Raw genomic sequence first — 27,418 nt, 5'->3', positions numbered from 1 at the left:
ACTTGTCAAGGTTTAATTGGCAGCTTCGGAGAAATAGATCTGCATTCTTTAATTCCGACTGCAGAACTTAATGGTTTTGTTTGTTTTGAATGGATAAAAGAGTTGAAGAATGGATTTCACCTAGAATTTAGTGACTCAAGGCATGGAGTTGTACCCTACCTAGAGTAGACCTATTTATACAAATGAGCTGAAGTACATCATGCTGGGTGTCTGCTCTGAGTAGTAGGACTGAGGTTGGATAAAGCCCATTTTCACTGGAGAAGTGTTGGAGGGGATGGAATAGGACATCCCTATTTTCAGGGGAGAAACATTGGAGGGGATGGAATAGGACATCCCTATTTTCAGGGGAGAAACGTTGGAGGGAACACCTCTGTGTTGGAAGGTATCGGCTATCATTTGCAGCCAACTCCTACCAGAGCGAATTTTGCAAGCTGCAATCGCTGTCCTCTTAATATATAAATGAAGACGAGGAGTGAAAATTTACTCGCCCACCTTGAGCCTCGAGCTCCTGACTAGCCGCCTGGAGGGGAGCCGGCGAACCCAGAAACTTTAGGCCAGCCCTGGAGGTCTGGCATTCTGAATATGGGCAGGGGGGTGGGATTGGGGGTAAAGGAACAGGTTGTTGTTGTTTAGTTGTTTAGTCGTGTCCGACTCTTCGTGACCCCCTGGACCAGAGCACGCCAGGCACTCCCGTCTTCCACTGCCTCCCGCAGTTTGGTCAAACTCATGCTGGTAGCTTCGAGAACACTGTCCCACCATCTCGTCCTCTGTCGTCCCCTTCTCCTTGTGCCCTCCATCTTTCCCAACATCAGGGTCTTTTCCAGGGAGTCTTCTCTTCTCCTGAGGTGGCCAAAGTCTTGGAGCCTCAGCTTCATCCTTCCATTGAGCACTCAGGGCTGATTTCCTTAAGAATGGAGAGGTTTGCTCTTCTTGCAGTCCATGGGACTCTCAAGAGTCTCTTCCAGCACCAGAATTCAAAAGCATCAATTCTTCGGCCATCAGCCTTCTTTATGGTCCAGCTCTCACTTCCATACATCACTGCTGGGAAAACCAGAGCTTGAACTATACGGAGCTTTGTTGGCAAGGTGATGTCTCTGCCAATTTCATTTTCTACCCGTTCCTTTTTTTTTTTTTAATGAACGGGTAGAAAATGAAATTGGCTGGTTCCTCCCTCCGTCTTGCATTCCTGAATTGCCAGAGGTTTCAAAGGTCAGAGAAGACCTTTTGCAAGGTCGAAGCATCCTAAAGGCCGCTGGACCCCCCCCTCCGCAAAGAGGACTGTTGCCCATTAACCACAGCAGAGTTAAAATAAGCCCTCTCACAGCGAGGGGTTCGGCTCGATGGGTTTCCATGCCGCGGGCTGAAATGTTATTTATATAACCTCGTTCGGCGCAAATGCAATTTGCTCCGTAAAGATCGGGTACGGCGGAGAACAGAAGTAACGTTCTGGCCTCGCTTCGCATGTTTTGGAGCAAGTATTAAGGCATGTGCCCAGCTGTTTCATTTTTTTTTTTTTACAATAATGTTTATTAAGTTTCATACAAACATAACACATATTATAAAATAAATGAAACAAAAAAGCACACACGAATAAAATAAAAAAGAGTATAACAACAAAAGCATAAGTAATACAAGTTAATTAATTAATTAAACTTCCAACCTCGTAAACATATTACTTGACTTCCTCCCGTCTGAATTTCCTTGTAACTGAATGTTGCAGTTTCCCAATATCATTATTCCAAAAACAATATTCCAATTATAGTCAAGTTTCTTAACTTTTCTTAACATTCTAAATCTCATTTATTTAATTAGCTCCTAATTTAAACCTAGGCCTATATGGTACTTTCAGGTAGCTTCTAATTTTTTAATGTTACAATATTTATTCAAATAGTCTTTAAATTTCTTCCAGGCTTCAATCACATCTGAAAATTTTCCATCCTTATCACTTAATTTACATTTCTTACTTTCACTATTACCTTTAAATAGTATAACTAATATCTCTCTTCTTACTCTTCTTTGCAATATTTCATATAGTTCTCCTTACAAAACTTCTTGCAGTCCTACACGCGTAATTTGTCGATTACAGTTCAGATAGTTCGTATATTTCTTCCTATCTTCTGTAAATCTCTGCCAAACTTAATCTGTTCCGGAAGTCCATTTGACTTCCGAAATGTTCAAAAACCAAGGTGCTCCTTCTTCTTCTTCGTCTTCTTCTTCAATCCAAGTCCTTTATTATGAAAATTAATACAGCTTTCCCAAAATTCAGTGGCTTCTAATTGGCGCCCCGGAAACAACCGTGTCAGACTTGCGGCTTCCGAAAAACGTTCGGAAACTGGAACACCCGCTTCCGGGGTTTCGGCATTTGGGAACCAAGGTACTGCTGTGTGTGTGTATATATATATATATATATATATGTGTGTGTGTGTGTGTATATATATATATATATATATATATATATATATATACACACGCGGGTGGTGCTGTGGGTTAAACCACAGAGCCTAGGACTTGCCAATCGGAAGGTCGGCGGTTCAAATCCCCGCAATGACGGGGTGAGCTCCCGTTGCTCAGTCCCTGCTCCTGCCAACCTAGCAGTTCGAAAGCACGGCAAAGTGCAAGTAGATTAATAGGTACCGCTCCGGCAGGAAGGTAAACAGTGTTTACGTGCGCTGCTCTGGTTCACCAGAAGCGGCTTAGTCCTGCTGGCCACATGACCTGGAAGCTGTACGCCGGCTCCATCGGCCAGTAAAACGAGATGAGCGCCGCAACCCCAGAGTCGGCCACGACTGGACCTAATGGTCAGGGGTCCCTTTACCTTTACTATATATATACTTCCTCGCTAGGTGCAGTCCATCAGGTGAAGCCCCACCGGCACCAATGTGAATTAACCCACACGAAGCAGGGAAGGGCTGCTTTTCGCAGGCTGCGCTCGGCGTTGTAGACCAGAGGCTCCCTTTCTCCTTATGGGGAGTTGGACGGACCCTGCGTGCCGCTTTCTAACCGCACCCCTTGCACTTTGGAGCTTGCCCCCTCTGCACCTGCTTTGCGGCCTCACGCCTTGCTCGTGCGACGCACGCCTTGCTTTCCAGCGGGATTCGGGGCCCCGGGAGCCTCGGCGGGGCGGCAGGGCTTCACTCTCCTGTTTGCCCCCCAGCTATGTACTCCGTGGAGATCACGGTGGAGAAGGACAAACTGACGGGCGAGACCAAGGTCCTGTCCAGCACCACCAGGCTGCCCAAAGACCGCTCGGTTCAGGGGGTCAAGGTGTACGAGGACGAGATGAAAGGTACGCAGGGTCCGGAAAACGGCGAGGACAAGGCGCCCGGCGCCTAGGATGTCGTCATTTTTGCCATCTCTGCAAACTCACAAATCTTAATTTGATGCTTTACGTTTGGCTGCAAGCCAGGGAGAGGTCCTCCCTTCCAACCCCGAAATGCAACGCAGCGTAGAAACTATTTGAAATGAAATAAATAGGTTCCCCTAGCTTGAGCAGATGTCTGCTCCTATCATGCCACGGGGCGCTGCGTAAAAACCCCCAAGGATTTCTGCAGGTTCTCAGGAGGGAATGCGTCGTTTAAATAGAGGCCTTCTTGAATATCTATCGCGCAGGAAGTAACGCAGAAATGAGCCTCTGGGTGTTGCAAGGCTCCGGCTCCCATCGTCTGTGACCATTGGCCATGCTGGCCGCTGGGAGTTGGAGCTTGTCAATGTATGCAGGCTTTAGTTGAGATTCCTGCATTGCAAAGGGGGTTGGTCTAGATGACCGATGGGTGTCCCTGCCAATCTACGATTCTACGGCTCTTTTGAATCCAGAGAAGTCAATGGGTTTACTACAAGGTAAGTGAGGGAAAGATCGCAACTTCTGATGGTCCTTGCAGAGGCTATAATAATAATAACGATATTTATATCCCGCCCATCTGGCTGGGTCTCCCCAGCCACGCTGGGCGGCATCCAGCAGAATATGAAAATACAACGATTCATCAAATATTAGAAGCTTCCCTAAACAGGGCTGCCTTCAGATGTTATCTAAAGGTCAAGTAGTTGTTTATTTCCTTGACATCTGATGGGAGGACGTTCTACAAGGCGGGTGCCACCACCAATAAGGCCCTCTGCCTGGTTCCCTGTAACCTCGCTTCTTGCAGGGAGGGAACCGCCAGAAGGCCCTCGGGAGAGGGACCCCGGTGTCCGGGGTGGAGATGCTCCTTCAGGTCTACTGGGCCATTTAGGGCTTTCAAGGTCAGCACCAACCCTTTGAATTGTGCTTGGAAACATCCTGGGAGCCAATGTAGGTCTTTCAGGACCGGTGTTATATGGTCTCCACTCCTAGTCCCCAATCTGGCTGCCGCATTCTGGATTAGTTGTAGTTTCTGGGTCACCTGCAAAGGCAGCCCCACGGAGAGCGCGTGGCAGTAGTCCAAGCGGGAGATAACCAGAGCATGCACCACTCTGGCCAGGCAGTCCGCGGGCAGGGATTGGACATGAGCCGTTCTGCCCGCCAATGAAACAGTCTTAACCACTGAGCATGGTTCCGTGTCGGGGCTCAAGGCTTTTTCTCTTTGTCTCTTTTCTTGCAGTGGTGCACGCGGTCCGCGTCGAAGACGGGGCGCTGGAGAACGGCTTGCAGCAGCTCAGCTCCTCCGAAGTGGACGAGCTCATCCACAAGGCCGACGAGGTGACCCTGAGCGAAGCGTCAGAGGCGGCCAAGGAACCCCGTAGCAACCCGCCAAGCCAGAAGGCCACCCCGAGGAAGGAGATCACCGGTGTCCAGGCGAAACCGGTGGAAACCCCCAAGTTGATGCCAGCCGGCCAAGGCCCTGAACCCAGCGAGGAAAAGCCGGTCACCATGATCTTCATGGGCTACCAGAACGTGGAAGACGAGGACGAAACCAAGAAGGTCTTGGGTCTCGAAGGCACCATCCGGGCGGAGCTGGTGGTGATCGAGGACGCCGAGAACAAGGCGGCGTCGGCGGCAGGGAAGGATCACGCTCCTCCGAACGGCAGCGCGGTGGTGACGGCCGTCCCCCAGAAGGTGGAGAACCAAGCTGGGGAGCCACCAGCGGCCAACAGCACCGACCCCAAAGACGCAGAGCAAGATCTTGACACCAAGAAACAGCGCTGCAAATGTTGTTCGGTGATGTAAGGCACCCCCCCTCGACTCTACAGCCAATCAGGACTGCCTTCTCTCCTCTCCCTCTCCCCCCATAATTCCCACCTCTTCCACAAACTCCTAGGTTTAATGTGGTTGTTTTTTTTTTAATTTTTAATTAACAAGACATGCAGTTCCCACCGCTCCCGGAGGTTTTGTTTTTCTGTTCCCTTTAAGTGACTGGGGAAATATTCTAATGCAAGAGTTGGTGGCGGCCCAGCAATGGCCCTGCTACGTCCCATTTCATCTCGATTCGCTTTTTCGTAAACGGAACAGATGCAAAATATATTTATTAGACGGCGGCGTCCTCTGCCCCACACCCCTGCTCCGAAGCAGAATCAGTCGGGAAACCTTAAACCGCTGTGGCCAAAGTTTCTTGGACTCGCGCTCAACCGAATATGAAAGAAAGGGAATCGGGTGCGTTTTGGGATTTCCACCACTTCGGAACGAACCGGCACGTTTTCCACCAACGGACTTTCTTTCTGCAGAAGGAAATTTAACATTGATTAAGGAGACTCTTTGTTCTCACGCTTCTGGGGACCTTTGCAAATCTGCCAACCTTCAGAGATCGCTTTCTGGGATCTCCGAGAACGTCACTGGCCAGGTTCTCATGCTGACGAAAGAATCCGGGCCGGTAAAACCCAGTTTCGCACACACACACCCTGCCCTGCTGATGTTTAAAAAGACGGTGTTTGGGGGGGAGGGAAACCAGGGTGACTGGAATCGGATGTGATCCAAGGGCAGATGTCCAGAAATTGGGCTTGGCAATCTGCTCCATCGGCGAGACAATCCCGTTCTCCGCAGCTTCGTGGGAAAGCGTCGTGCGAGTCCTGGAAGAAGTTTTGGGGAGATTGCGATGGTCGGACCTTGACAGCTCTGAGACCGTCAGTGTTGACGTGGCTTCGTTTTCCCTCCTTAATTCTTCGACGGTTACCTCTCCGGCTTGTAAAAACTGTAGAACTGACCGGCGGTTCCGAACCGAAACCCGGTCGGGAGGAAAATACAGGAGAGGCTGGTTGGTTCGAGCAAAACGGGGGCACCGACCTACCACGTTTGGTGGGTCCTCAGCCAACCTTCTCACACTGCAACCAGACCCTCAGGTGGTGACCCTGACTGCCAATTTCGACTCATTCTCAGTGTTGCCCCTTGTTGAGAAACTAGGAGGTCAGGTGGCCACCTGCCACGAATGCTTTAGCTGAGATTCCTCTATTTTGTGGGTGGGGTTTGGGCGAGAGGACCCTCTGGGGTCATTTCCAACTCTATGATCCTGTGAGTTGGCTCCTCTGGCGCCACCTGCTGACATCCTCCTGCCTCGCAGACCCAAATTGCCCTGGCAACCACCGCTGGCAAAAAAAGAGAGAGATACTTACTCGCTTCGGTGAGGGCCGGCAAGCGAAGCTGAGAGAGCCAGCTGGGAGGGCCCGATCCGTCCCAATGATCAGCATGGCTGCAGATGGCTCAGACAAGGGTGCAAGGCAGCCGGACGGCTCTAGCTAGGCAGGGGAGGCCAGACAGGTGTGGACAGAGCAGGTGAACTGACTGAGGAGCAGGGGCAGAAAGGATTTAGATTAGGGAGGTGGGCTTCTGGGATTCCCGGCGCCTCTGACCATTGGGCGTGCCGGCCACCTCTGAGGCTGATGGGAAGCGGAGCCTACTGCAAACTTTTGCTGGTCCAAGGGGCTTGTCGTTCCACTGCCCACCCGCCCCCCCTTGCCAAATTTGAAGTGCCAAAGCAGCCAGGGCTTAGGGCGTGTCGCTTGGGTTTCACAGACCTACAGAACAGGGTTCCTGCCCTCCCCAGCCACAAAAACTGAGACCTAGGGTGCTTTTACACAAGCAGCTACAGCTCAACCTCCTGGTCCCTACGGGGTGATCAACCACCCTCTTCGCAATCACGGAGCGGCCCGCCTAACAGGGGTGTCGCTGGGTGCTCTGAAAGGTGCACACCGGGCAAATTTGTGCCAGATTTACGTTGGTCAGTGTATATCTGTTTGGACCAGTGTTTCACCTCGTCAGTCAATGGCTTACTCTGTCCATCAGCTGCCTCTTCCTGCTCTTCTGCCCATCACAAGCCCTGGCACAACCTACTGGAAGGCTCCCAGCCTCCCGCAGCCACCTGTCCCAATGGCCAGCGGTGGCCGCTGTGCCCAAGTCCGCTTCTGCCTCCCCAGCTATGCAGAGATGTATTAAGCGCTAGCAGCTGTTCCTGAATTTGCATCTGCAAAGTTCATCCCAACCCGTGTCTCCTTTCTGTGCCCCCTTTGTGATGCGTGGAAGGCCACCCTCTGTTGACCCACTTGGTCCAAGCTGGCATAAGGAAGTGCCTTGAGGGATCCCCAACCTGCTCATCTCATGTCCCCCAACGTTTCTCCCCTGAAAATAGGGACGTCCTATTCCATCCCCTCTGTTTCTCCCCTGAAAAGAGGGACATCCTCTTCCATCCCCTCCAACGTTTCTCCCCTGAAAAGAGGGACGTCCTATTCCATCCCCTCCAACGTTTCTCCCGTGAAAATAGGGACGTCCTATTCCATCCCCTCCAACGTTTCTCCCGTGAAAATAGGGACATCCTCTTCCATCCCCTCCAATGTTTCTCCCCTGAAAATAGGGACGTCCTATTCCATCCCCTCCAATGTTTCTCCCCTGAAAATAGGGACGTCCTATTCCATCCCCTCCAATGTTTCTCCCCTGAAAAGAGGGACGTCCTATTCCATCCCCTCCAACGTTTCTCCCCTGAAAATAGGGACGTCCTATTCCATCCCCTCCAACGTTTCTCCCCTGAAAATAGGGACGTCCTATTCCATCCCCTCCAACGTTTCTCCTGTGAAAATAGGGACGTCCTATTCCATCCCCTCCAACGTTTCTCCCCTGTTAATAGGGACGTCCGATGTTCTATGTTTTATTATGTTTTTTTATATGTTGGAAGCTGCCCGGAGTCAGAAGGGTGGGGTATAAATGATAAAATCATCATCATCAACATCATTTTTATTATGAAATAGGATGTCCCTATTTTCACCTGAGAAAGGCGGGAGGGGATTTAGGTCCCTCTAGACACAACGCCTCACATCTGTTATATCACTGTTTCCAACATGGCGGCTCCAAAATGGGAACAGGAAGTGGGGCGGTGTCTCTCCCTTCCGTTCCCCTGTCTCTGGGGTTGGAAAACGATGTTGTCTTGACAGGGGTTGCCTCTCAAATTTCCACAGACCAAGCCAGTTTTTTCGGGGTGGGGAGACTGGCGAGGGCAAAGGAGGTTTCCCAAAAACCAGTGCCGATTGAAAATATTGAGGAGGAAAAGTTGAGCTGAGATAACTAATTGGGCCCTAAGATGCTTGCAAGATTGCGCTCGGAAGTTAGGACAACGCTAAGCTTATAAACCGGTTTGGGATTGTTGCATTTACTGTGCGATAAAAGAATAAATCGGTGGATGGTAGGAGATGCTGGGAAGTCGGGGAGTCGAGGACTGCGCTTTGAAGAGTGTAGGGAGAGGGAATTTAGCATATTCCGGGAATCTCTTGGGATCCCTTGTCAATGTTTCCCTTTGTTTAAGGGAAATCCCCTTATTCCGAATAGGATTCCTCGCAAGAAAATGGAAAAGTTGACAGCTGTGCCTTGGGTCAATGGCGTTTGGATCCCTGCCACCAGGCAGAGGCGAGCAGGCCCACACATTTCCCCATTTCGTTATGGGGAGCTTAAGAATGGGGGGCAGAAGGGGAGAGTTTCGCACACCCCCCCAAATAACTTCCGAAACAACATTGGGGAGGCGGGTGCCAAGACCTCCCCAAACGTCTGATCCGATGGGCTTTATTTTTCGGGGGTTTTTTGGCCTGGGACCCCAAACTCCGTTGTCCAGACCAAGAAGTTGACCCCCTCTTAGAACTTTTGCCCTCCCCAAGCCTGGTTTTTAGGGCTGGAGCAGGTGGAGGAGACCAGATAGGAACTGCTTCTCAAACGGGCGCTGGCCATTTAACACCGCCGACGCCGTGTCCTTGCTGGATGTGGGGCATCGTCCCCACTGTCCTCTGCCCCTAGCCACCCTTATCGGGGAGGAGACCAGGGCAGCTGGATGTCTCCGCCATGCCGCCGGTCAGCCGGCCTCTTCTCCTGTCCTCGGTGCCACCCCGGAACAGCCAAATGGCCGTGATTCAGAGAAATATACGTGGCGAGAACCTGGACTTATTTGAAGACCACGGGAGGGAACGCTCAGGCGGCCTGGATTTGAGTAAGGGCACCAACATGGGTGGTGCTGTGGGTTAAACCACAGAGCCTAGGACTTGCCGATCGGGAGGTCGGCGGTTCAAATCCCCGCAATGACGGGGTGAGCTCCTGTTGCTTGGTCCCTGCTCCTGCCTAGCACCTCAAAGTGCAAGTAGATAAATAGGTACCACTCCGGCGGGAAGGTAAATGGCGTTTCCGTGCGCTGCTCTGGTTCGACAGAAGCGGCTTAGTCCTGCTGGCCACATGACCCAGAAGCTGTACACCGGCTCCCTCAGCCAGTAAAGCGAGATGAGCGCCGCAACGCCAGAGTTGGTCACGACTGAACCTAATGGTCAGGGGTCCCTTTACCTTACCATCAGGTTCTCTGGAGAGGTCACAACTGGTGCGTCTGCCCCCTTCGCTCGCTCCTCTGTCTCATCTAGCGTGTAAGACGTGGGGGTCCCCACTCCACCCCCTAGCCCTCCTTCGTGCTCCCAGTCCTCTGTCGCAGATCTGGCCCCCTCGGCTCGCCCTTCCCTCGTTTCTCCGCAGCTTTATCGACCACCCACCACCAGCTGTTTCGACGTCCCGCCTCTCCCTGCCACCAGCCTCGCTGCTGTTTCCCCGCCGGTTGGTTTGTAATATGCCTGAACAGAGCAAAATAATAATAATAATAATAATAAAGGTGTGAATCATCTGGGGGGACGAAACCGGGTCTGCGTCTCTCTCTCTTTGCCCGTCTGAACAATTGGCAGTTCCCACACCTGTGTGTGTTTGACGCGCTGACGCAATACCCGCTTTAAACAGCCATGGCTTCCCTGCCAAAGATCCTGGAAACTATAGTTTGTGGGGACGCTCCCAGTTCCCCTTGCAGAACTACGCTTCCCAGAGTTCTCTGCTGCGAAGGCTCCTTGCTTCCCCAAAAGAACCCTGGGAACTGTAGCTAAGAGGCTCTTGAGCCCCTCAGAGAACTAGAGTTCCCAGGGTGGCTTAACAGCCAATCCTTCTTTCCCAGGGAATTCTGGGTATAGTATGTCTGGGAGGGGACCACACACAGCTCCTGGAGGGCCACATATCAGCAGTGGGTGGGGCCACAGGGAAAGTAGGCGGGGCAACACGTGTCAGTCAATCTTGCCTTTGCGGAGTTGGGCTAATTTGCTACATACACACCTTTGCTATCCTCCCTCCAGCCCCAAGCAAGGATTTGAGGGTGCATTGTAGCCAGGAACTCAAGGAACACACAAGGCAGGGCTGGTGAGGGGTGTGGCCTGAGGAGGGGGTGTGGCTACAGAGGGGCGTGGCCTGGGGACAGTTCCGAGGGCCGGAGGGCCACATCTGAGACCAATGTTACTCCTTTCTACAGGGAAGTTGGCTTGATGGCTAGCTAACACACCTCATCCTTTGCCACAGGTCGGAAGGACGGATTCGCGCCCCTGAGTTTGCAGTTTCGCAGTTTGCTAGCAAGCAGCAGTAGAAAGGGATATACCGTGTTTTTCGCTCCATAAGGCGCACCTCATTTTTAGAGGAGGAAAACAAGAAAAGAAAATATTCCGAACGAAACAGTGGATGTATGATTTTTGTGGTTCATGCTGTGGCCACAGACATGTGATCTGATGGTGAATTTGGGGTGACCCAATGCAAAAATCCTGAGGATCCATGGGCTTTTACCTACCCCCTTATCTCTCTCCCGATCCCACCGATCAGCTGCTTCCTTTCAACACCCCCTTCCATCTTGTTTGCCTTAGTGTCTTCTCCTTAGCTGGAGCAGTTTTTTGCTCCTCCTTTTCCTCTAATTTCTCTCCTTATTGCTTTAGTCTTCCTGTTTCCCCCCTTTGCAAGTGTGCTGTCTTTACCTCCCCCCTCCCAGGCAGCCTCCTTTATCTCTAGCGTCCCTTATCTCTCTCCCCGATCGGCAGACGATCAGCGGCTTTGTTTCAACACCCATTTCCCTCTCTCAAAAAACGAGAGCATGATCTGCTTTTTGCCCCTGGGCAATTCGGCTCCAGGGACCACCCATTCGCTCCATAAGACGCACAGACATTTCCCCTTACTTTTTAGGAAGAAAAAAGGGCGTCCTATGGAGCAAAAAATACGGTATTCCGAAATGCAGGGATTCATAGCCATGTCCCCAAGGGGAGTCCACAGCCGCTGTCTCTAGGAGTGGACAGCCACACACCTAAGGAAGGTTCCTAGTCATGCCCCCTTGTTGTTGTTTAGTCATTTAGTTGTGTCCGCCTCTTCGTGACCCCCTGGACCAGAGCAGGCCAGGCCCTCCTGTCTTCCACTGCCTCCCACAGTTTGGTCAAACTCATGCTGGTAGCTTTGAGAACACTGTCCCACCATCTCATCCTCCGTCGTCCCCTTCTCCTTGTGCCCTTCATCTTTCCCAACATCAGGGTCTTTTCCAGGGAGTCTTCTCTTCTCCTGAGGTGGCCAAAGTCTTGGAGCCTCAGCTTCAGGATCTGTCCTTCCAGTGAGCACTCAGGGCTGATTTCCTTCCGAATGGAGAGGTTGGATCTTCTTGCAGTCCATGGGACTCTCAAGAGTCTCCTCCAGCACCAGAATTCAAACGCATCCATTCTTCGGCAATCAGCCTTCTTTGTGGTCCAGCTCTCACTTCCACACATCACTACTGGGAAAACCAGAGCTTGAACTATACGGACCTTTGTTGGCAAGCCATGCCCCCTAGGAGAGTTCAAATGCCCACATTGGATAGGGTCAACGTCGCACACGATTTATCCGATCTCCAATCCCCGAGAGTAAACTGCACCGAACTCCAAGGTGAAGGTTCAACTTGCAGGACGCATGGAGCTTTAACTCAACGCACTGCAACTTTCCCCGCTTGCAAGCAGAAACGCAGGCAAGGAGCCTTGCCGGTTAAGCCGCTGGCCTGAAGCAGGGACCCCATCAAAGAAAAGGGCAGCAGTACCCAGCCTCTCTGCTCGGTTATCTCCAACTGTTCTCTAAGCTTCCTGAATGCGGATCGACACGAAGCAAAACACAAGTCTCGTTATCGTTCGCTTGTCAGAGCTGGGGGGAGAGGGCATCAAATTACTGTATATTTTGCTCTATGACACTCACTTTTCCCCTCCTAAAAAGTAAGGGGAAATGTGTGTGCGTCTTATGGAGCGAATGCAGGCTTCACAGCTACCCCAGAAGCCAGAACAACAAGAGGGATCGCTGCTTTCACTTCGCAGAGATCCCTCTTGCTGTTCTGGCTTCTGAGATTCAGAATATTTTTTCCCCCTTGTTTTCCTCCTCCAAAAACTAGGTGCGTCTTATAGAGCGAAAAATACGGTGTACCAGGCATGTCCAACAGGTCAATAACTTTGGGTCTCTCCCCCCCAAAAAAGGTTCAACAACTGGGTAGATCGCTGCCAGTTTAGTATATCTGGAGGGAGAAAAACCACAAAGCCTGACCGATAGCTTGGTCGGTAGAGCATGAGGCTCTTGACCACCCCACCCATGGGTGCTCCAAAATCACACTGGCCAGCAATATTCCGGTCTCTGCATTTTGCCCGGTCAGCACCCTCCTTTTGTTTGAGGTTGCCAACAATGTCCTGGATTGCACACACACACACACACACACACACACACACACACACACACCCCAGTCAGCTTATGCTTAGCTCCCAGGGTTTGGGTCCTTTGTCCCCAGCAAATCCCAGAAAACGCCAGAGCGGTTTGGCCGGCCTCCCCAAAAATAAAGCCAAGTTGTCGGAACAGCAGGATCCCTTCGGAAAAAGGTCGAGGGATTAAACCAGGCCATGGATCCCGGAGGTGAGTCTTGGAAGAATGTGCTCGGGGGGAATTAAATCCGCCCCACCTGCGAAAGGAGTCTGCCTGCTGCACCCCTGCGTCACTCAGTGGCCAAGTTTGTCCTGATCCCCACTGGGGATGGCCCAACTCTGCTTTGCTCCTGGTGCAGAGAGGCGAGGGAAAGGCCTGACCCTTTCCTTCTGACAATGGACACATTCAGGTGAGCTGATAAACCCACGGTTGGGGAAGCTGTTGTAACAACAACAACAACAACAACTTATTTATACCCCGCCCACCTGGCTGGGTTTCCCCAGCCGCTCTGGGTGGCTCCCAACAGAATATTAAAAACACGACAAAACATCAAACATTAAAAACTTCCCAAAATGGGGCTGCCTTCAGATGTCTTCTAAAAGTCAGGGAGTTGTTTATCTCCTTGGCATCTGATGGGAGGGTGTTCCACAGGGTGGGCGCCACCACCAAGAAGGCCCTCTGCCTGGTTCCCTGTAACCTCACTTCTCGCAGGGAGGGAACCGCCAGAAGGCCCTCGGGAGAGGGACCCTGGTGTGTCCAATAGATAAAGGTAACAAAATTTCGGAAAATTCTTGAAGAAGAAGAAGAAGAAGATGACGATGACAGATGTAATTGAACGGGGTGGCGGGGCAGCTGCCTGCAATTCCACACACACACACACACACACACACACACACACACACACACTTCCGACGCAGAGAAATGTCACAATATGACAAAGTCCTTGTCCCTTTCGCTCCCTTGAGAAGGACGCTCCACACCCTCAGATTTTAGCAGCGCTGAAAGCAGACACTCCTGGTTGCTTCCACATTCCAAGCCCGCCGCTGATCTCTCCCTCCTCGCAGACCGCCTCTTACCCCGGAGGCTTGGCTGTGCGTTGACGGACAAGGTAGCTTCTACCTGTTCAGGTGTACTCCCAGCCGCTCTCGGCTTCCTCTTCCTCCCCATCCCGGCGGCTTCTCCTGTTTTCCAAAGCTCCTTCCAAGGCCCAAGTCTGCCTCGCCGTTCCGGAGCAAGGATGCTTAGATAAACTCCCCCTGCAGCGGTTTCTTTGTACGGCGCTAGACTTCCAAAGGTGCAGGTAAGAAGGGGGAATATTTAATCCCAAAATTGTAATTCCAGCCCCCAAAACTGGCTTTCTCCTTTTAGCTTTGTCAGCCCGGCGAGGTAGACTTTTAAAAAACCATGGCCTCTGGCTAATTCAACAATATGTGGCCTTTAAAATTACTGGGGGGGGGTTGTTTATAATAATAATAAAAATATTTTGTTATTTATACCCCGCCCATCTGGCTGGGCTTCTCCAGCCACTCTGGGCGGCTTCCAAAAAAAATATTAAAATACTCTAATACATCAAACATTAAAAGCTTCCCTGAACAGGGCTGCCTTCAGATGTCTTCTAAAAGTCTGGTAGTTGTTGTTCTCTTTGACATCTGAAGGGAGGGTGTTCCACAGGGAGGGGGCCACCACCGAGAAGGCCCTCTGCTTGGTTCCCTGTAACTTGACTTCTCGCAGTGAGGGAACCGCCAGAAAACCCTCGGGAGAGGGACCCCGGTGTCCGGGGTGGAGACGCTCCTTCAGGGATACAGGGCCATTTAGGGCTTTCAAGGTCAGCACCAACACTTTGAATTGTGCTTGGAAACGTACTGGGAGCTAATGTATGTCTTTTAAGACCAGTGTTATGTGGTCTCGGCGGCCGCTCCCAGTCACCAGTTCTGGATTAGTTGTAGTTTCCGGGTCACCTTCAAAGGTAGCCCCACGTAGAGAGCATGGCAGTAGTCCAAGCGGGAGATAACCAGAGCATGCACCACTCTGGAGAGACAGACAGCGGGCAGGGAGGGTCTCATCCTGCGTACCAGATGGAGCTGGTAAACAGCTGCCCTGGACACAGATTTGACCTGTGCCTCCATGGACAGCTGTGAGTCCAAAATGACTCCCAGGCTGCACACCTGGTCCTTTGGGGGCACAATGACCCCATTCAGGACCAGCGAGTCCCCCACACCTGCCCGCCTCCTGTCCCCCAAGAACAGTACTTCTGTCTTGTCAGGATTCAGCCTCAATCTGTTTTTGTTTATTACGTGTGTGTGTGTGTGTGTGTGTGTGTGTGTGTGTGTAGCTAGCTAGCTAGGGGTGATGGGAGTTGTAGTTCAACAACATCTGGGGACCCACAGGTTGAGAGACGCCAATTCTGGACACTAGACTCAAAAGTGTTGGCTGATAAATAAAAAATGAGTTTGGATGCAATTTGCGAGATTTTGACTGCCCAAGGGCCTCCGCAGGCGTTTAATCCAACAGAAGAACGGCTGGTTTGCTGCCGAACCAGCAAAGACAAGGAGATTGCAGAGCCAGTTCTGCCCCCTCTCCCCAGCCTCCTTGAAGAATTTGTTTCCTCCACCTGAACCAACCTGTCTGACCAGCGACAAGCAGGTAACGAATACCGCCAGTGCTGGGAGAGAGCACCCTACCTTCCAAAAACTCTGCCCAGTATTCCTGAAGGAGCGTCTCCACCCCGGACACCGGGGTCCCTCTCCCGAGGGCCTTCTGGCGGTTCCCTCCCTGCGAGAAGTGAGGCTACAGGGAACCAGGCACAGGGCCTTCTCGGTGGTGGCGCCCGCCTGTGGAACGCCCTCCCATCAGGTGTTAATGAAATAAACAACTATCTGACTTTTAGAAGACATCTGGAGGCAGCACTGTTTTGGGAAGTTTTTGATGACTGATTTTTTAAATGTATTTTTAATCTTTTGTTGGAAGCCACCCAGAGTAGCTGGGGAAACCCAGCCAGATGGGCAGGGCATAAATATTATTATTATTATTATTATTATTATTATTATTATTATTATTATTATCATCATCATCATCATCATCATCATCATCATTATCAATAAATAAATAAATAAATTAGAAATGTTGGAGAGGATGGAATAGGACGTCCCTATTTTGACGGGAGAAACGTTGGAGGGGATGGAATAGGACGTCCCTATTCTCAGGAGAGAAATGTTGGAGGGGATGGAATAGGACGTCCCTCTTTTCAGGGGAGAAACATTGGAGGGGATGGAAAAAGATGTCCCTATTTTCAGGAGAGAAACGTTGGAGGGGATGGAATAGGACGTCCCTATTTTCACGGGAGAAACGTTGGAGGGTATGACATTACCCAAATCAAGGACATCATCCTATGGGTAAGATCAGGGAACGCTCCATGCCAGCTTCCCCAACACCCAGTTGCCATTGGAAGAGAAGAAGGGCAGGGGAACCAACTGGCAATAAACTGTCCTTGGGAAGGCTGGAGTTTGGCGCCCGTCCCGTGAGAATCCCCATTTATAATAGCCCATAATTGCCGGGATGCAAAGCAAAAAAACTCCAGTTTCTATTGCCCTGTGGGAATGTGGTCACATCGAGGGTGTGGCTCTGGCGTCAGAAGCCGTGGACTTTGTTATTCGGACCTGCTTTTAAGAGCGGTTTTTCGGGTCCCAACAGTCCTAGCTGAGTTGCCTCCGTCCCTGAGAGACATTCCTGTAGCCAGAGACCTTCCTGGATCGGGAACGAGGATTCGGAACCGCACAGGAGTGGTAAGAAGACGCAAATTCTCCTTGTGGATCTATGATTCCCAGAGATCTTTGGGAAGAGGGATTAAATCGTTATTATTTAATGGAAATTGTGGCCATCGTGGCATACCTTCCGATGAAAATAGGGACATTGTATTCAATAATAATAATAATTTTGTTTTTTATACCTGGCCCATTTGACTGGTGTGCCCCGGCCACTCTGGGTGGCTTCCAACACATATAAAAACAGAATAAAACATGAAACTTAAAAAAAAACTTCCTTCAGAGCTGCCTTCAGCTGTCTTCTAAAGGTTGTGTATAGTTACTTATCTCCTTGGCTGCATGGGCCGCATAACTCCATCCCCTCCAACATTTCTCCCAATTAAAATAAGGACGTCCTATTTCGTATCTTCCAACGTTTCTCCCAGGAAAATAGGGACGTCCTATTCCATCCCCTCCAACGTTTCTCCTGTGAAAATAGGAGCGTCCTATTCCATCCCCTCCAACGTTTCTCCCCTGAAAAGAGGGACGTCCTATTCCATCCGCTCCAACATTTCTCCCCTGAAAATAGGGACGTCCTATTCCATCCCCTCCAACGTTTCTCCCAGGAAAATAGGGACGTCCTATTCCATCCCCTCCAACGTTTCTCCCGTGAAAATAGGGACGTCCTATTCCATCCCCTCCAATGTTTTTAAAATTAAACTGGTTGGATTATTATATTGTATCGTATCGCATTGTAGCATGGGGTGAGTGTGATATATAAACACGTGCTCACATGAAATGCAGGTAATCCTTAGCACTTAGAATCTGGCTCAGTATGTAGCAGCTTCCTATGTTCCTGCGTATTCTCCTAAAATCTTGTGGCCGTGAGTTCCGCAGGCTAGTGGTGCGCGGTGCAAAAAAAAACCTTTTTCTTTCGTCTGGTGGCGCTGTGGTCTAAACCACTGAGCCTCTTGGGCTTGCCAATTGGGAGGTCGGCGGTTCAAATCCTGGCTCCCGTTGCTCTCTCCCAGCTCCTGCCAACCTAGCAGTTTGAAAGCATGCCAGCGCAAGTAGATAAAGAGGTACCGCTGCGGCGGGAAGGTAAACGGCATTTCCATGCGCTCTGGTTTCCGCCATGCGCCAGAAGCGGTTAAGACCTGCCGGCCACATGACCTGGATCTACGGGCAAACGCCGGCTCCCTCGGCCTGAAAGCGAGATGAGTGCCGCAACCCCAGAGTCACCTTTGCCTGGACTTAACCTTTCAAGGGGCCCTTTTCCTTTCACCCTTTACCTAAAACCTTGTGGCCGTGAGTTCTGCAGGCTAGCACGGTGCAGAGAAAGCCCCTTTCTTTCGTCTGGTCCCGAATCTCCTCCGGATCGGTTCTCTTGTAGGTGACCTCCCCATATCTCCTGTCTCTGCCCCCAAACTTTAAAAGAAAAAAACCAATTTTGCTCGCAGGGTGCGCTAAGCCAGAGACCCTTGACTTCCAGGCCATTGATCCCAGATTTGTGGCTTTCTCTGAAGCTGGCAGGAGCGGAAGCACCCAGGAAGGGCATTGAGCCACGAAACCGTTTTTGAAACTTGACGTTTATTTTGCCCTCCGCTCGTTCCTAGAATTCCTCTGGGGAGGAGGGGAGTTTTGAGGTTCTTATCAGGCTGGTGCAGCCTGTGCACTCCCAGTGTGCCTGCGCCTCGTTCGAAACCAGGCATTTGGGTGCCCCCTAACAGGCCTCTCTGTGGGGTGAGACGAGGGGAAAGACAGAGAGAGAGAAAAGGCCCCGTGTGGTTTCTGCCTGTTGCAGAAAACGCTCTTTGCTCCGGGTTCAGGAACAGAAGAACGTACTTTGCTCAGCCTGCGACAGGAGGAATGGATTTCAGTTTCGGCAGGTTGGTTTCGGCGGTGGGCACAGGGATGGCACAGGGTCCGGCCGTCCACAGGACGGAGAGCTTTGGGTGGGATTTGAAGGGAAGGCAGAGCTGCCTCTGGGAGGGTCAAGAGGGCAGCTGGCCTGACGACAGCTCAGTTAAAAAATGCATTAATTAAAAAAGGGGTCTTGCAAGCAGGTTGTGCCCAGCCCTCCCGGAGAGAGCGTTGGGTGTGCGGCTCAGAGAGGCCAAGGCCCACTTGTGAACACCTCCCCTGGCATGTTAGAGGATGGAAAGCACCCAAGGTTGCAGGTTTGATCCCCGTATGAGGGAGAGTCGACCGGCCGTGGCTGAAAAAGCTCGCTGACCCCTGCTTTAGGTAAAGGTAAAGGGACCCCTGACCGTTAGGTCCAGTTGTGACCGACTCTGGGGTTGTGCCACTCATCTCGCTTTACTGGCTGAGGGAGCCGGCGTCCAGCTTCTGGGTCATGTGGCTAGCAGGACTAAGCCGCTTCTGGCGAACCAGAGCAGCGCACGGAAATGCCGTTTACCTTCCCGCCGGAGCGGTACCTCTTTATCTACTTGCACTGGTGTGCTTTGGAACTGCTAGGTTGGCAGGAGCAGGGACCGAGCAACGGGAGCTCACCCCGTCATTGCGGGGATTCGAACCGCCGACCTTCTGATCAGCAAGTCCTAGGCTCTGTGGTTTAACCCACAGCGCCACGTGTCCCCGACCCCTGCTTTAAAGGTTTCCAATTCACCATTTCAGTCCCTCCCGCCAATCAGAGAGGTGCTGTGCCAACTCAGGAATTCCTGACCTCGCCCCGAACCTGTCCGTCTCTTTCCACAAATTCTTTTAAGGTGTGCTCATTCCACCGGCGGTTTGCTCTCCCGTCGCCCCTCCCAGACCTTTGCCCACCCCGCGGACCTTATCTCAAGCCGAGAAGTCAAAAGTCCTTCCCGGGGCGGCGGCAGCAGCAGGGCGTTGTGAGGCTGTGGAATGCCAGCCTCGCAGGTGACGCCGCTGTCAAAATCCGACCTGCCGACCTGACGGCGGTCTCGGATTTGGAGACCTATGTGGGGGCCAGGAGGATTTGGAGCACATTGTTGGAAGATAGGTGCATGCGCTCAAGAGATCACAGAATGGTAGAGTTGTGAGGGACCCCCAGAGGTCATCCATCCCAACCATCTTGCAGTGCAGGAACGGCCACCCGACCTCTGCTTAAATACCTTCAAGGAAGGAGAGCCCGCTACCTTACCTTCCCTCCATCGCACAGTCAAGCGGCTCTCAGCGCCCGAAGGTTTTTCCTAATGTTGAGCCGGGATCTCCTGTCTTGGAACTTGAAGCTAATAATAATAATAATAATAATAATAATAATAATAAACCATTATTTATACCCCGCCCATCTGGCTGGGCTTCCCCAGCCACTCTGGGGGGCTTCCGACAAAATATTAAAATACATTTTAGGGTTGGAATGCAGCCTGGAATAGCATTCGCCTTTTGGGCCGCTGGTGGTGCTGTGGGTTAAACCACAGAGCCTAGAGCTGGCCAATCAGAAGGTCGGCGGTTCAAATCCCCGCAATGACGGGGTGAGCTCCCGTTGCTCGGTCCCTGCTCCTGCCAACCTAGCAGTTCCAAAGCACATCAAGGTGCAAGTAGATAAATAGGTACCGCTCCGGCGGGAAGGTAAACGGCATTTCCGTGCGCTGCTCTGGTTCGCCAGAAGCGGCTTAGTCCTGCTGGCCACATGACCCAGAAGCTGTACGCCGGCTCCCTCGGCCAGTAAAGGGAGATGAGCGCCGCAAGCCCAGAGTCAGCCACAACTGGACCTAATGGTCAGGGGTCCCTTTACCTTTTGCTTTATCTACTCACTTGGCTTTTCCAAAGAGGTCGAGGAAGCGAGCTGGTGTTCTCCACCACCAGACAGAGAAACCCTGGAAGTGCAAACTAATTCAGACACACACAGAGACACAGTGAGAGGAGAAGGAAACAAGGGCTGCATTGTTCTCCCCGGTGGGAGAAAACAGTGGCTCGCAGTAGGTAACTCTACTGCGCGGTTTAATTCTCAGATCTCCCTTCCTGGGCATCTTTCAGGGCCCTGCTGGGGCCACGTGGATGAAAGGAGCGAAGATGTCGTTCCTGGCGGGTGGCTCTGCCATCGAAATACCACCCTCCCCGATTGCCAAGTGATTATTTAAGTTCCTGAATCAGCTCCTCTTCCAACCCCTGAATGTTTTGCATTGTCCGTGAGCTGGGCTCCGGTTTCCTCGGCCCCTGGGGTCAACGTCTGCTGCCGTTTACAGCTTGCGAAACTCCCATTTATGACCTGCGGCTTTCTGTTAATTCTCTCTCCTGCAAAACCAGATAGGCAGGGGGCGAGTCCACTAAGGAGGCGGTTTATGGTTCTGCGAACAAAACTATGAGCGACCCAACCACCTTTATCTCGTCTCCCTGGCATTGTTTTTGTTGTTTAGTCGTTTAGTGGTGTCCGCCTCTTCGTGACCCCCTGGACCAGAGCACGCCAGGCCCTCCTGTCTTCCACTGCCTCCCCCAGTTTGGTCAAACTCATGCTGGTAGCTTTGAGAACACTGTCCCACCATCTCGTCCTCTGTCGTCCCCTTCTCCTTGCGCCCTCCATCTTCCCCAACATCAGGGTCTTTTCCAGGGAGTCTTCTCTTCTCCTGAGGTGACCAAAGTCTTGGAGCCTCAGCTTCAGGATCTGTCCTTCCAGTGAGCCCTCAGGGCTGATTTCCTGAAGAATGGAGAGGTTGGATCTTCTTGCAGTCCATGGGACTCTCAAGAGTCTCCTCCAGCACCAGAATTCAAAAGCATCCATTCTTCGGCGTCCTCAGTGATAATTTCTCCTTTCTCCCAGCAGAGGGCAATCGGTGCTTTGCTATTCTGATGGGATGGCCTCTAATATAAGGAAGGTCCGCCTTAGAATAATAGAATCAGAGAACTGCAGAGTTCGAAGGGACAGTGGGTGTAGACAGGGTTTTTTTCTTGCGGGGAGGGGCTCCAAAAAGTTGTTGTGACTCCCCCCCAAAAAAACTTGGGAAGCATCGTTTGTTAAGGGTTCCTAGAGTTAGGAGATCCTGGTTCCCCTTGCAGAACTACAAGAGTTGCCTGCAAAGAGGGAATTGATTGCTAAACCACTCTGGAAATCATATCTCTGTCTGAAACCCTGGAAATAATAATAATATTTTATTATTTATACCCTGCCCATCTGGTTGGGTCTCCCCAGCCACTGTGGGCAGCTCCCAACAGAATATTAAAAACACGATTAAAAACAGGGCTGCGTTCAGATGTCTTCTAAAAGTCAGATAGTTGCTTATTTCCTTGACATCTGATGGGAGGGCGCCACCACCGAAAAGGCCCTCTGCCTGGTTCCCTGTAACTTCGCTTCTCACAGGGAGGGAACCGCCAGAAGGCCCTCGGGAGAGGGACCCCGGTGTCCGGGGTGGAGATGCTCCTTCAGGGATACTGGGCCATTTAGGGCTTTCAAGGTCAGCACCAACACTTTGAGTTGTGCTTGGAAACGTCCTGGGAGCCAATGCAGATCTCTCAGGACCGGTGTTATATGGTCTTGACAGCTGCTCCCAGTCCCCAGTCTGGCTGCCACATTCTGGATTAGTTGCAGTTTCCGGGTCACCTTCCAAGGTAGCAGCCAGCCAGTGGACAACACTGGGCTATATCAGCAGCCAGTCTAACCCAGCAGAATAAAGGTAAAGGTAAAGGGACCCCTGACCAATAGGTCCAGTTGTGGCCGACTCTGGGGTTGCGGCACTCATCTCTCTTTACTGGCCGAGGGAGCCGGCGTACAGCTTCCGGGTCATGTGGCCAGCAGGACTAAGCCGCTTCTGGCGAACCAGAGCAGCGCACGGAAACGCCGTTTACCTTCCCGCCAGAGCGGTACCTACTTATCTACTTGCACTGGTGTGCTTTTGAACTGCTAGGTTGGCAGGAGCTGGGACCGAGCAACGGGAGCTCACCCCGTGGCGGGGATTCGAACCGCCGACCTTCTGATCGGCAAGTCCTAGGCTCTGTGGTTTAATCCACAGTGCCACCTGCATCATATAATTTCTCCCCCTCTTGCTTCCCAGGGACCGCAAAGCCCTGTTCCTGATGTGAAGGCTGCGCAACACCACTGGAACACCCAACCCAGCATCTGGAGAACATCTTCTCACCTCCTAAGGGGAAGTCTTTGAGGTACCTGCTTTCGAAAACGGAAATGTATATCCGTAGGCTTGTCTTCACCTCGTCTCCGAGCACAGACCCTGAAGACGAAAAACCGAGCAGCCCCCGGTCCAGTTCGCGAGTGGAGCTGAAGTTTGAAGAGGCGACGGGCGACGAGTATTTTGACTTGGGCCACCACCGCGAGGAGAGGGCTGGGAATGGGTGGGGAACGGCCGAGCCCCCCGAAAACGGGTCAAAGTCCATCAATGGGGGGAAGGACCTTTGGACTTCACCGCCGGACAGAGAGTCCAAGCTGGAGGTGGTCAAATCCGGCTCGCTCTATGACATCCGGGCCTACAAAGGCGAGATGAAGCCTTCGAGGCTTTACGACGGAGACGAAGAGGAGCTGAGGTACAGGATCCGTCCCGAGGAGGCCTCGCCGGAGAAAGCCGAGGAGCTGGAGGAGGAACGGCGGGAGATCATCCGCAGCCAAGTGGTTAGGAAGAGCACCACCATGGCCGAGAAGTGGAGCTCCACGGAGGAGCTGGAGGCCATCATCGCTTCCTCCGCCAGCCCAGGGACGAGGAGCTATTCCACCGGCTTCGCGGTCTGTTTCGACAACCCCTCTTCCCGCTGGGAGAGCAGCCCCGTCGACCCTCAAAACATAGACACTGAGAAGATCAATTTTGCCATGGCTCGGCAACAGTTCTTGGAATTGGAGAAGGTCAACCCCAAGATGCTTCTGGGGCCGAGGAAACCGGTGCCCAGCTCGCGGACAACGCAAAACGTTCAGGGGATGGAAGGGGAGAAGATTCCTGATGTCTACAGCCAGAGAAGAATTGGTTGGTCTACTGAGCGGGCAGATAGTCACGTTCTCCAAAGAACACAGCCCACATCTCCCAAGCAAGCCCCTATTTGTCAAAACTCAACTGGAGGCGGCTGGGATTACGGTCTGGCAGAAATGCCCCAAAACTCAAGCGTCGTGGCGTCCGATGGAAGAAGGGTCTACATAAAAGAGGAGGCGGGAGGACCTCTGGATTGGGAGACCAGTGGCCAAGGCCTTGCCGAAGGAGATCTGGGGTCCTCGGACGAGACACCCATCGAGCGGGAAATCCGTCTGTCGATGGAAAGGGAGGACGCCCACCGGAAAGAGAGAGGGATCCAGCGGGTCAACAGCCGGGACGAGCTGGTGGAAATCCAAACCAAGCCTCTGTTGCTGTCGGACGACACGCCGCCGGTTTCCTCCCGGAAAGGAAAAGAGAGACATACCGTTTCCTTCTTCGTGCAGAGGGAGATTGAGCAGGAAACCAGGCGCGAGGAGGACCTGCAGAAGGAAGGCAGGCTGCTGTCTGGGACGTACGACAAGGGGGTCTGCCAGGAGTTATCGGAACGCCGGAAAGTGTTCGAAAAGGACGAGGCGGCCCCCATGACGGCAAGGATGCCGGGGGAGTCAGAGGAGGCCCAGAACGGCGACCCCGGGAGAAGGACGGCCGGCCAGGACGTGAAGTCGACCTCAGAGGCCTACCAGCCTTCTTTGGCCAGCGGAAGAAAGCAAAAGGGTGATGTGCACCCTTTTGACCGGAACGACACAGGCCAGCGGGTGGATCCCTCCGGCTCTCAGGTACCGGAAGACTCAGGAGAGGAGCCTGCGGTTTTGCGGGAAGGACATTTCGCCGTCCCGGTGAGGAAACTCAAGTTCTCGTCTGCCGGCGACCGGGAACCCCCGACCTCCCGGGGGAAAGAGGGCAGGCTGGAGGGGTCCGCTCCCCGGGAGGAGCTGTACACCGTGAAGACGCGGAGACCCCGGATGTCGGCCCTGATTGACCAGGAGATCCAGGACGCTTTGCAGAGGGAAGTGGAGCTTCAGGAGCAGCGCAGGAGAACTGGGACGGCGGTGGCACCCTCTCGGACGTCGTCGCAGAGCTCAGGTGAGAGGCGCAGGGCGGGGGGTCGATGCCAGTTGGTTCACGTGCCATGGCAAATCGCATCAACACAGCTGTCATTTCATTCACACAATGCCTTTCCGTAGCTAGAACTCCGCTCCAGGCATCTGGCAGCACAGAAAGGTTTGCAGAATTGCGACCATAAGGAAAGGCGGCCACAAGTTACTTATCTAGTTACTTATCTCCTTGACTTGGGGGTTCCATAATTCCACCCCCTCCAACGTTTCTCCCATGAAAAGAGGGACGTCCTATTCCATCCCCTTCAACATTTCTCCTCTGAAAATAGGGACGTCCTATTCCACCTCCTCCAACGTTTCTCCCCTGAAAATAGGGACATCCTATTCCATCCCCTCCAACATTTCTCAGATGAAAATAGGGACGTCTTATTCAGCAATAATAATAACCCATGATTGAGTTGCCAACTAATTAATACTAATAACAATAATTTATTATACCCCTCCCATCTGGCTGGGTCTCCCCAGCCACTCTGGGTGGCTCCCAGCAGAATATTAAAAACATGACAAAACACCAAACATTAAAAACTTCCCTAGACAGGGCTGCCTTCAGATGTTTTCTAAAAGTTAGGTAGTTGTTTATTTCCTTGACATCTTGTGGGAGGGCGTTCCACAGGGCAGGCGCCACCACCGAGAAGGCCCTCTGCCTGGTTCCCTGTAACGGCTTCTCGCAGGGAGGGAACCGCCAGAAGGCCCTCGGAGCTGGACCCAAGTGTCTGGGGTGGAGACGCTCCTTCAGGTATACAATAGAACATTAAACATTACAAACTTCCCTATACAGGGCTGCTTTCAGATGTCTTCTAAAAGTTGCATAGCTACTCATCTCCTTGACATCTGATGGGCGGGCATTCCACAGGGTGGACGCCACCACCGAGAAGGCCCTGCAATATCCCTGTGCTTGGTTTCTTTCTTTTTTAACTCTCTCTTCTAATTCCCTCCACCAGCTGCTTCAGGAATTGCTGACAGCTACTGCGTATCGGCCGCGGCTGCTCCCGATTCCCCCACGAGCTCGTTCCCCTCACCGTTGCCGCGGCAAGCCTACGCGGGGAAACCATCCTTGGAACCGGACTGGAGAGCGCAGCGTCCATCGGCGGAAGAGGAGAAGACGAAGAGGCACAGGGAGGGAGGAACGGTAGGGACTTGCCAGCATCCGCTGCAACGGGGTGTTGGGGGCGGAGGTCGCTGCCTTAGATAGGAGAATCATAGAGTTGGAAGGGACCCTGTATTTTAATATTTTGTCACTGTATTTTGATATTTTGTTGGAAGCCGCCCAGAGTGGCTGGGGAAACCCAGCCAGATGGGCAGGGTACATAGCTGTCAACCGTCCCTTATTTGGCGGGAAAATCCCTTATCCCAGCGCCATGTCCTGCTGCTGTCATTTATTGATGATGTCCCTTAAATTTCCCGGGTTTCAAAGGAAGCAGCTCCTCTCCCTCCCTCCCTCCCTGCCGGCCAGGGAGGAGGGAGGCTCCAACTGTGTTGCTTGGCTGTGTTGCTCACCCAATAAGGAGTCTAAGAACAACTGGGGGGTGGAGCTTGCATGCCTTGTGCCAATCAAATTGGCCGCGTTGCCTGGGGACTCGCCTTTGCTCAGCGCTTCCCAGCGGAGAGGGGACGGTGGTTTTCCTTGCTGCATCCCCTTTGGTGGGTTGCTGCGCTGTGGGAACCACCGCTTGAGGCTTCGTTTGGCTGCTGGCTGGGCTTTCTGCCTTTGGCTCGGAGGGGCTCAGAAGTCGAACATACCTGTGCTCTGAAAATCCCTTATTTTGGCTGCTGGTCCCTTATTTTCAAATCTGTAAGTTGACAGCTAGGGATGCGGGTGGCGCTGTGGGTAAAACCTCAGCGCCTAGGACTTGCCGATCACATGGTCGGCGGTTCGAATCCCCGCGGCAGGGTGCGCTCCCGTCGTTTGGTCCCAGCACCTGCCAACCTAGCCAACCTAGCAGTTCGAAAGCACCCCCGGGTGCAAGTAGATAAATAGGGACCGCTTACCGGGAAGTAGATAAATAGGGACCACTTACCAGCGGGAAGGTAAACGGCATTCCGTGTGCTGCGCTGGCTTGCCAGAGCAGCTTCGTCACGCTGGCCACGTGACCCGGAAGTGTCTGCGGACAGCGCTGGCTCCCGGCCTATTGTGAGATGAGCGCACAACCCTAGAGTCTGGCAAGACTGGCCCGTACCGGCAGGGGTACCTTTACCTTTAAGTTGACAGCTATGGCAGGGTATAAATATATTATCATCATCAACATCATTACTATTATTATGATGATGATGATGATGATGATGTCCAGCCCCTCTGCAATGCAGGAATGAATACACAGCTGTCCTCTACGGAGATCAAACCTGCAACCTTGCTGTTATCAGCACCACGCTTTAACCAACGGAGGGGAAAGTGTCCGCTTTGCATGCAGAAATTCCCCGGTTTTGATCCCTGGGGGAAGAAACCCCAGTTTAATAATAATAATAATAATAATAATAATAATAATAATAATAATAATTTATTTATATCCCACCCTCCCCAGCCGAAGCTGGGCTCAGAGCAGGCATAGGCAAACTCAGCCCTCCAGATGTTTTGGGACTACAATTCCCATCATCCCTGACCACTGGTCGTAGTCCCAAAAGATCTGGACGGCCGATTAGGGGGATGCCTGCCCTAGAGTGCCACCACTGGCCATCAGTGCAGGCGGTGCTGAACTAGATGGAGCCCTGGCCCAGGCAGCTTCCGATTAAAAGCCGGCCTTTGTTTAGAATCAAGAGGGCTAGAAT

General features: G+C 52.3%; 3 protein-coding genes across 5 annotated transcripts in view; 2 read left to right on the top strand and 1 right to left on the bottom strand.

The window, feature by feature from the left end:
- PALM (paralemmin) overlaps positions 1–5,356 on the top strand; it is a 43,588-nt gene extending 38,232 nt beyond the window's left edge. For 2 of the 3 annotated variants that reach the window (XM_053372954.1, XM_053372953.1), the window contains one exon: positions 4,575–5,356. In XM_053372954.1, the coding sequence (XP_053228929.1) occupies positions 4,575–5,140 (566 nt within the window). In that variant the 3' untranslated portion in view covers positions 5,141–5,356. Of the gene's footprint in view, positions 1–3,154; positions 3,287–4,574 lie in introns of all 3 variants that reach the window. The other variant, XM_053372952.1, reaches the window with a different exon arrangement.
- SIRT6 (sirtuin 6) overlaps positions 1–27,418 on the bottom strand; it is a 245,771-nt gene that overhangs the window by 134,189 nt on the left and 84,164 nt on the right. The window lies entirely within an intron of this gene.
- Positions 17,905–27,418, top strand: part of MISP (mitotic spindle positioning) — a 52,911-nt gene continuing 43,397 nt past the window's right edge. The window contains exons 1-3 of the mRNA XM_053372943.1: positions 17,905–18,539; positions 22,623–24,623; positions 25,597–25,784. Of these exons, the coding sequence (XP_053228918.1) occupies positions 22,751–24,623; positions 25,597–25,784 (2,061 nt within the window). The 5' untranslated portion in view covers positions 17,905–18,539; positions 22,623–22,750. The remainder of the gene's footprint in view (positions 18,540–22,622; positions 24,624–25,596; positions 25,785–27,418) is intronic.

The sequence above is a fragment of the Podarcis raffonei genome, chromosome 18 (assembly GCF_027172205.1).
Source record: "Podarcis raffonei isolate rPodRaf1 chromosome 18, rPodRaf1.pri, whole genome shotgun sequence".
Lineage (NCBI taxonomy): Eukaryota > Metazoa > Chordata > Lepidosauria > Squamata > Lacertidae > Podarcis > Podarcis raffonei.
The sequence above is the reverse complement of the archived record's forward strand: the minus strand, read 5'-3'. Positions and strand labels throughout refer to the sequence as shown.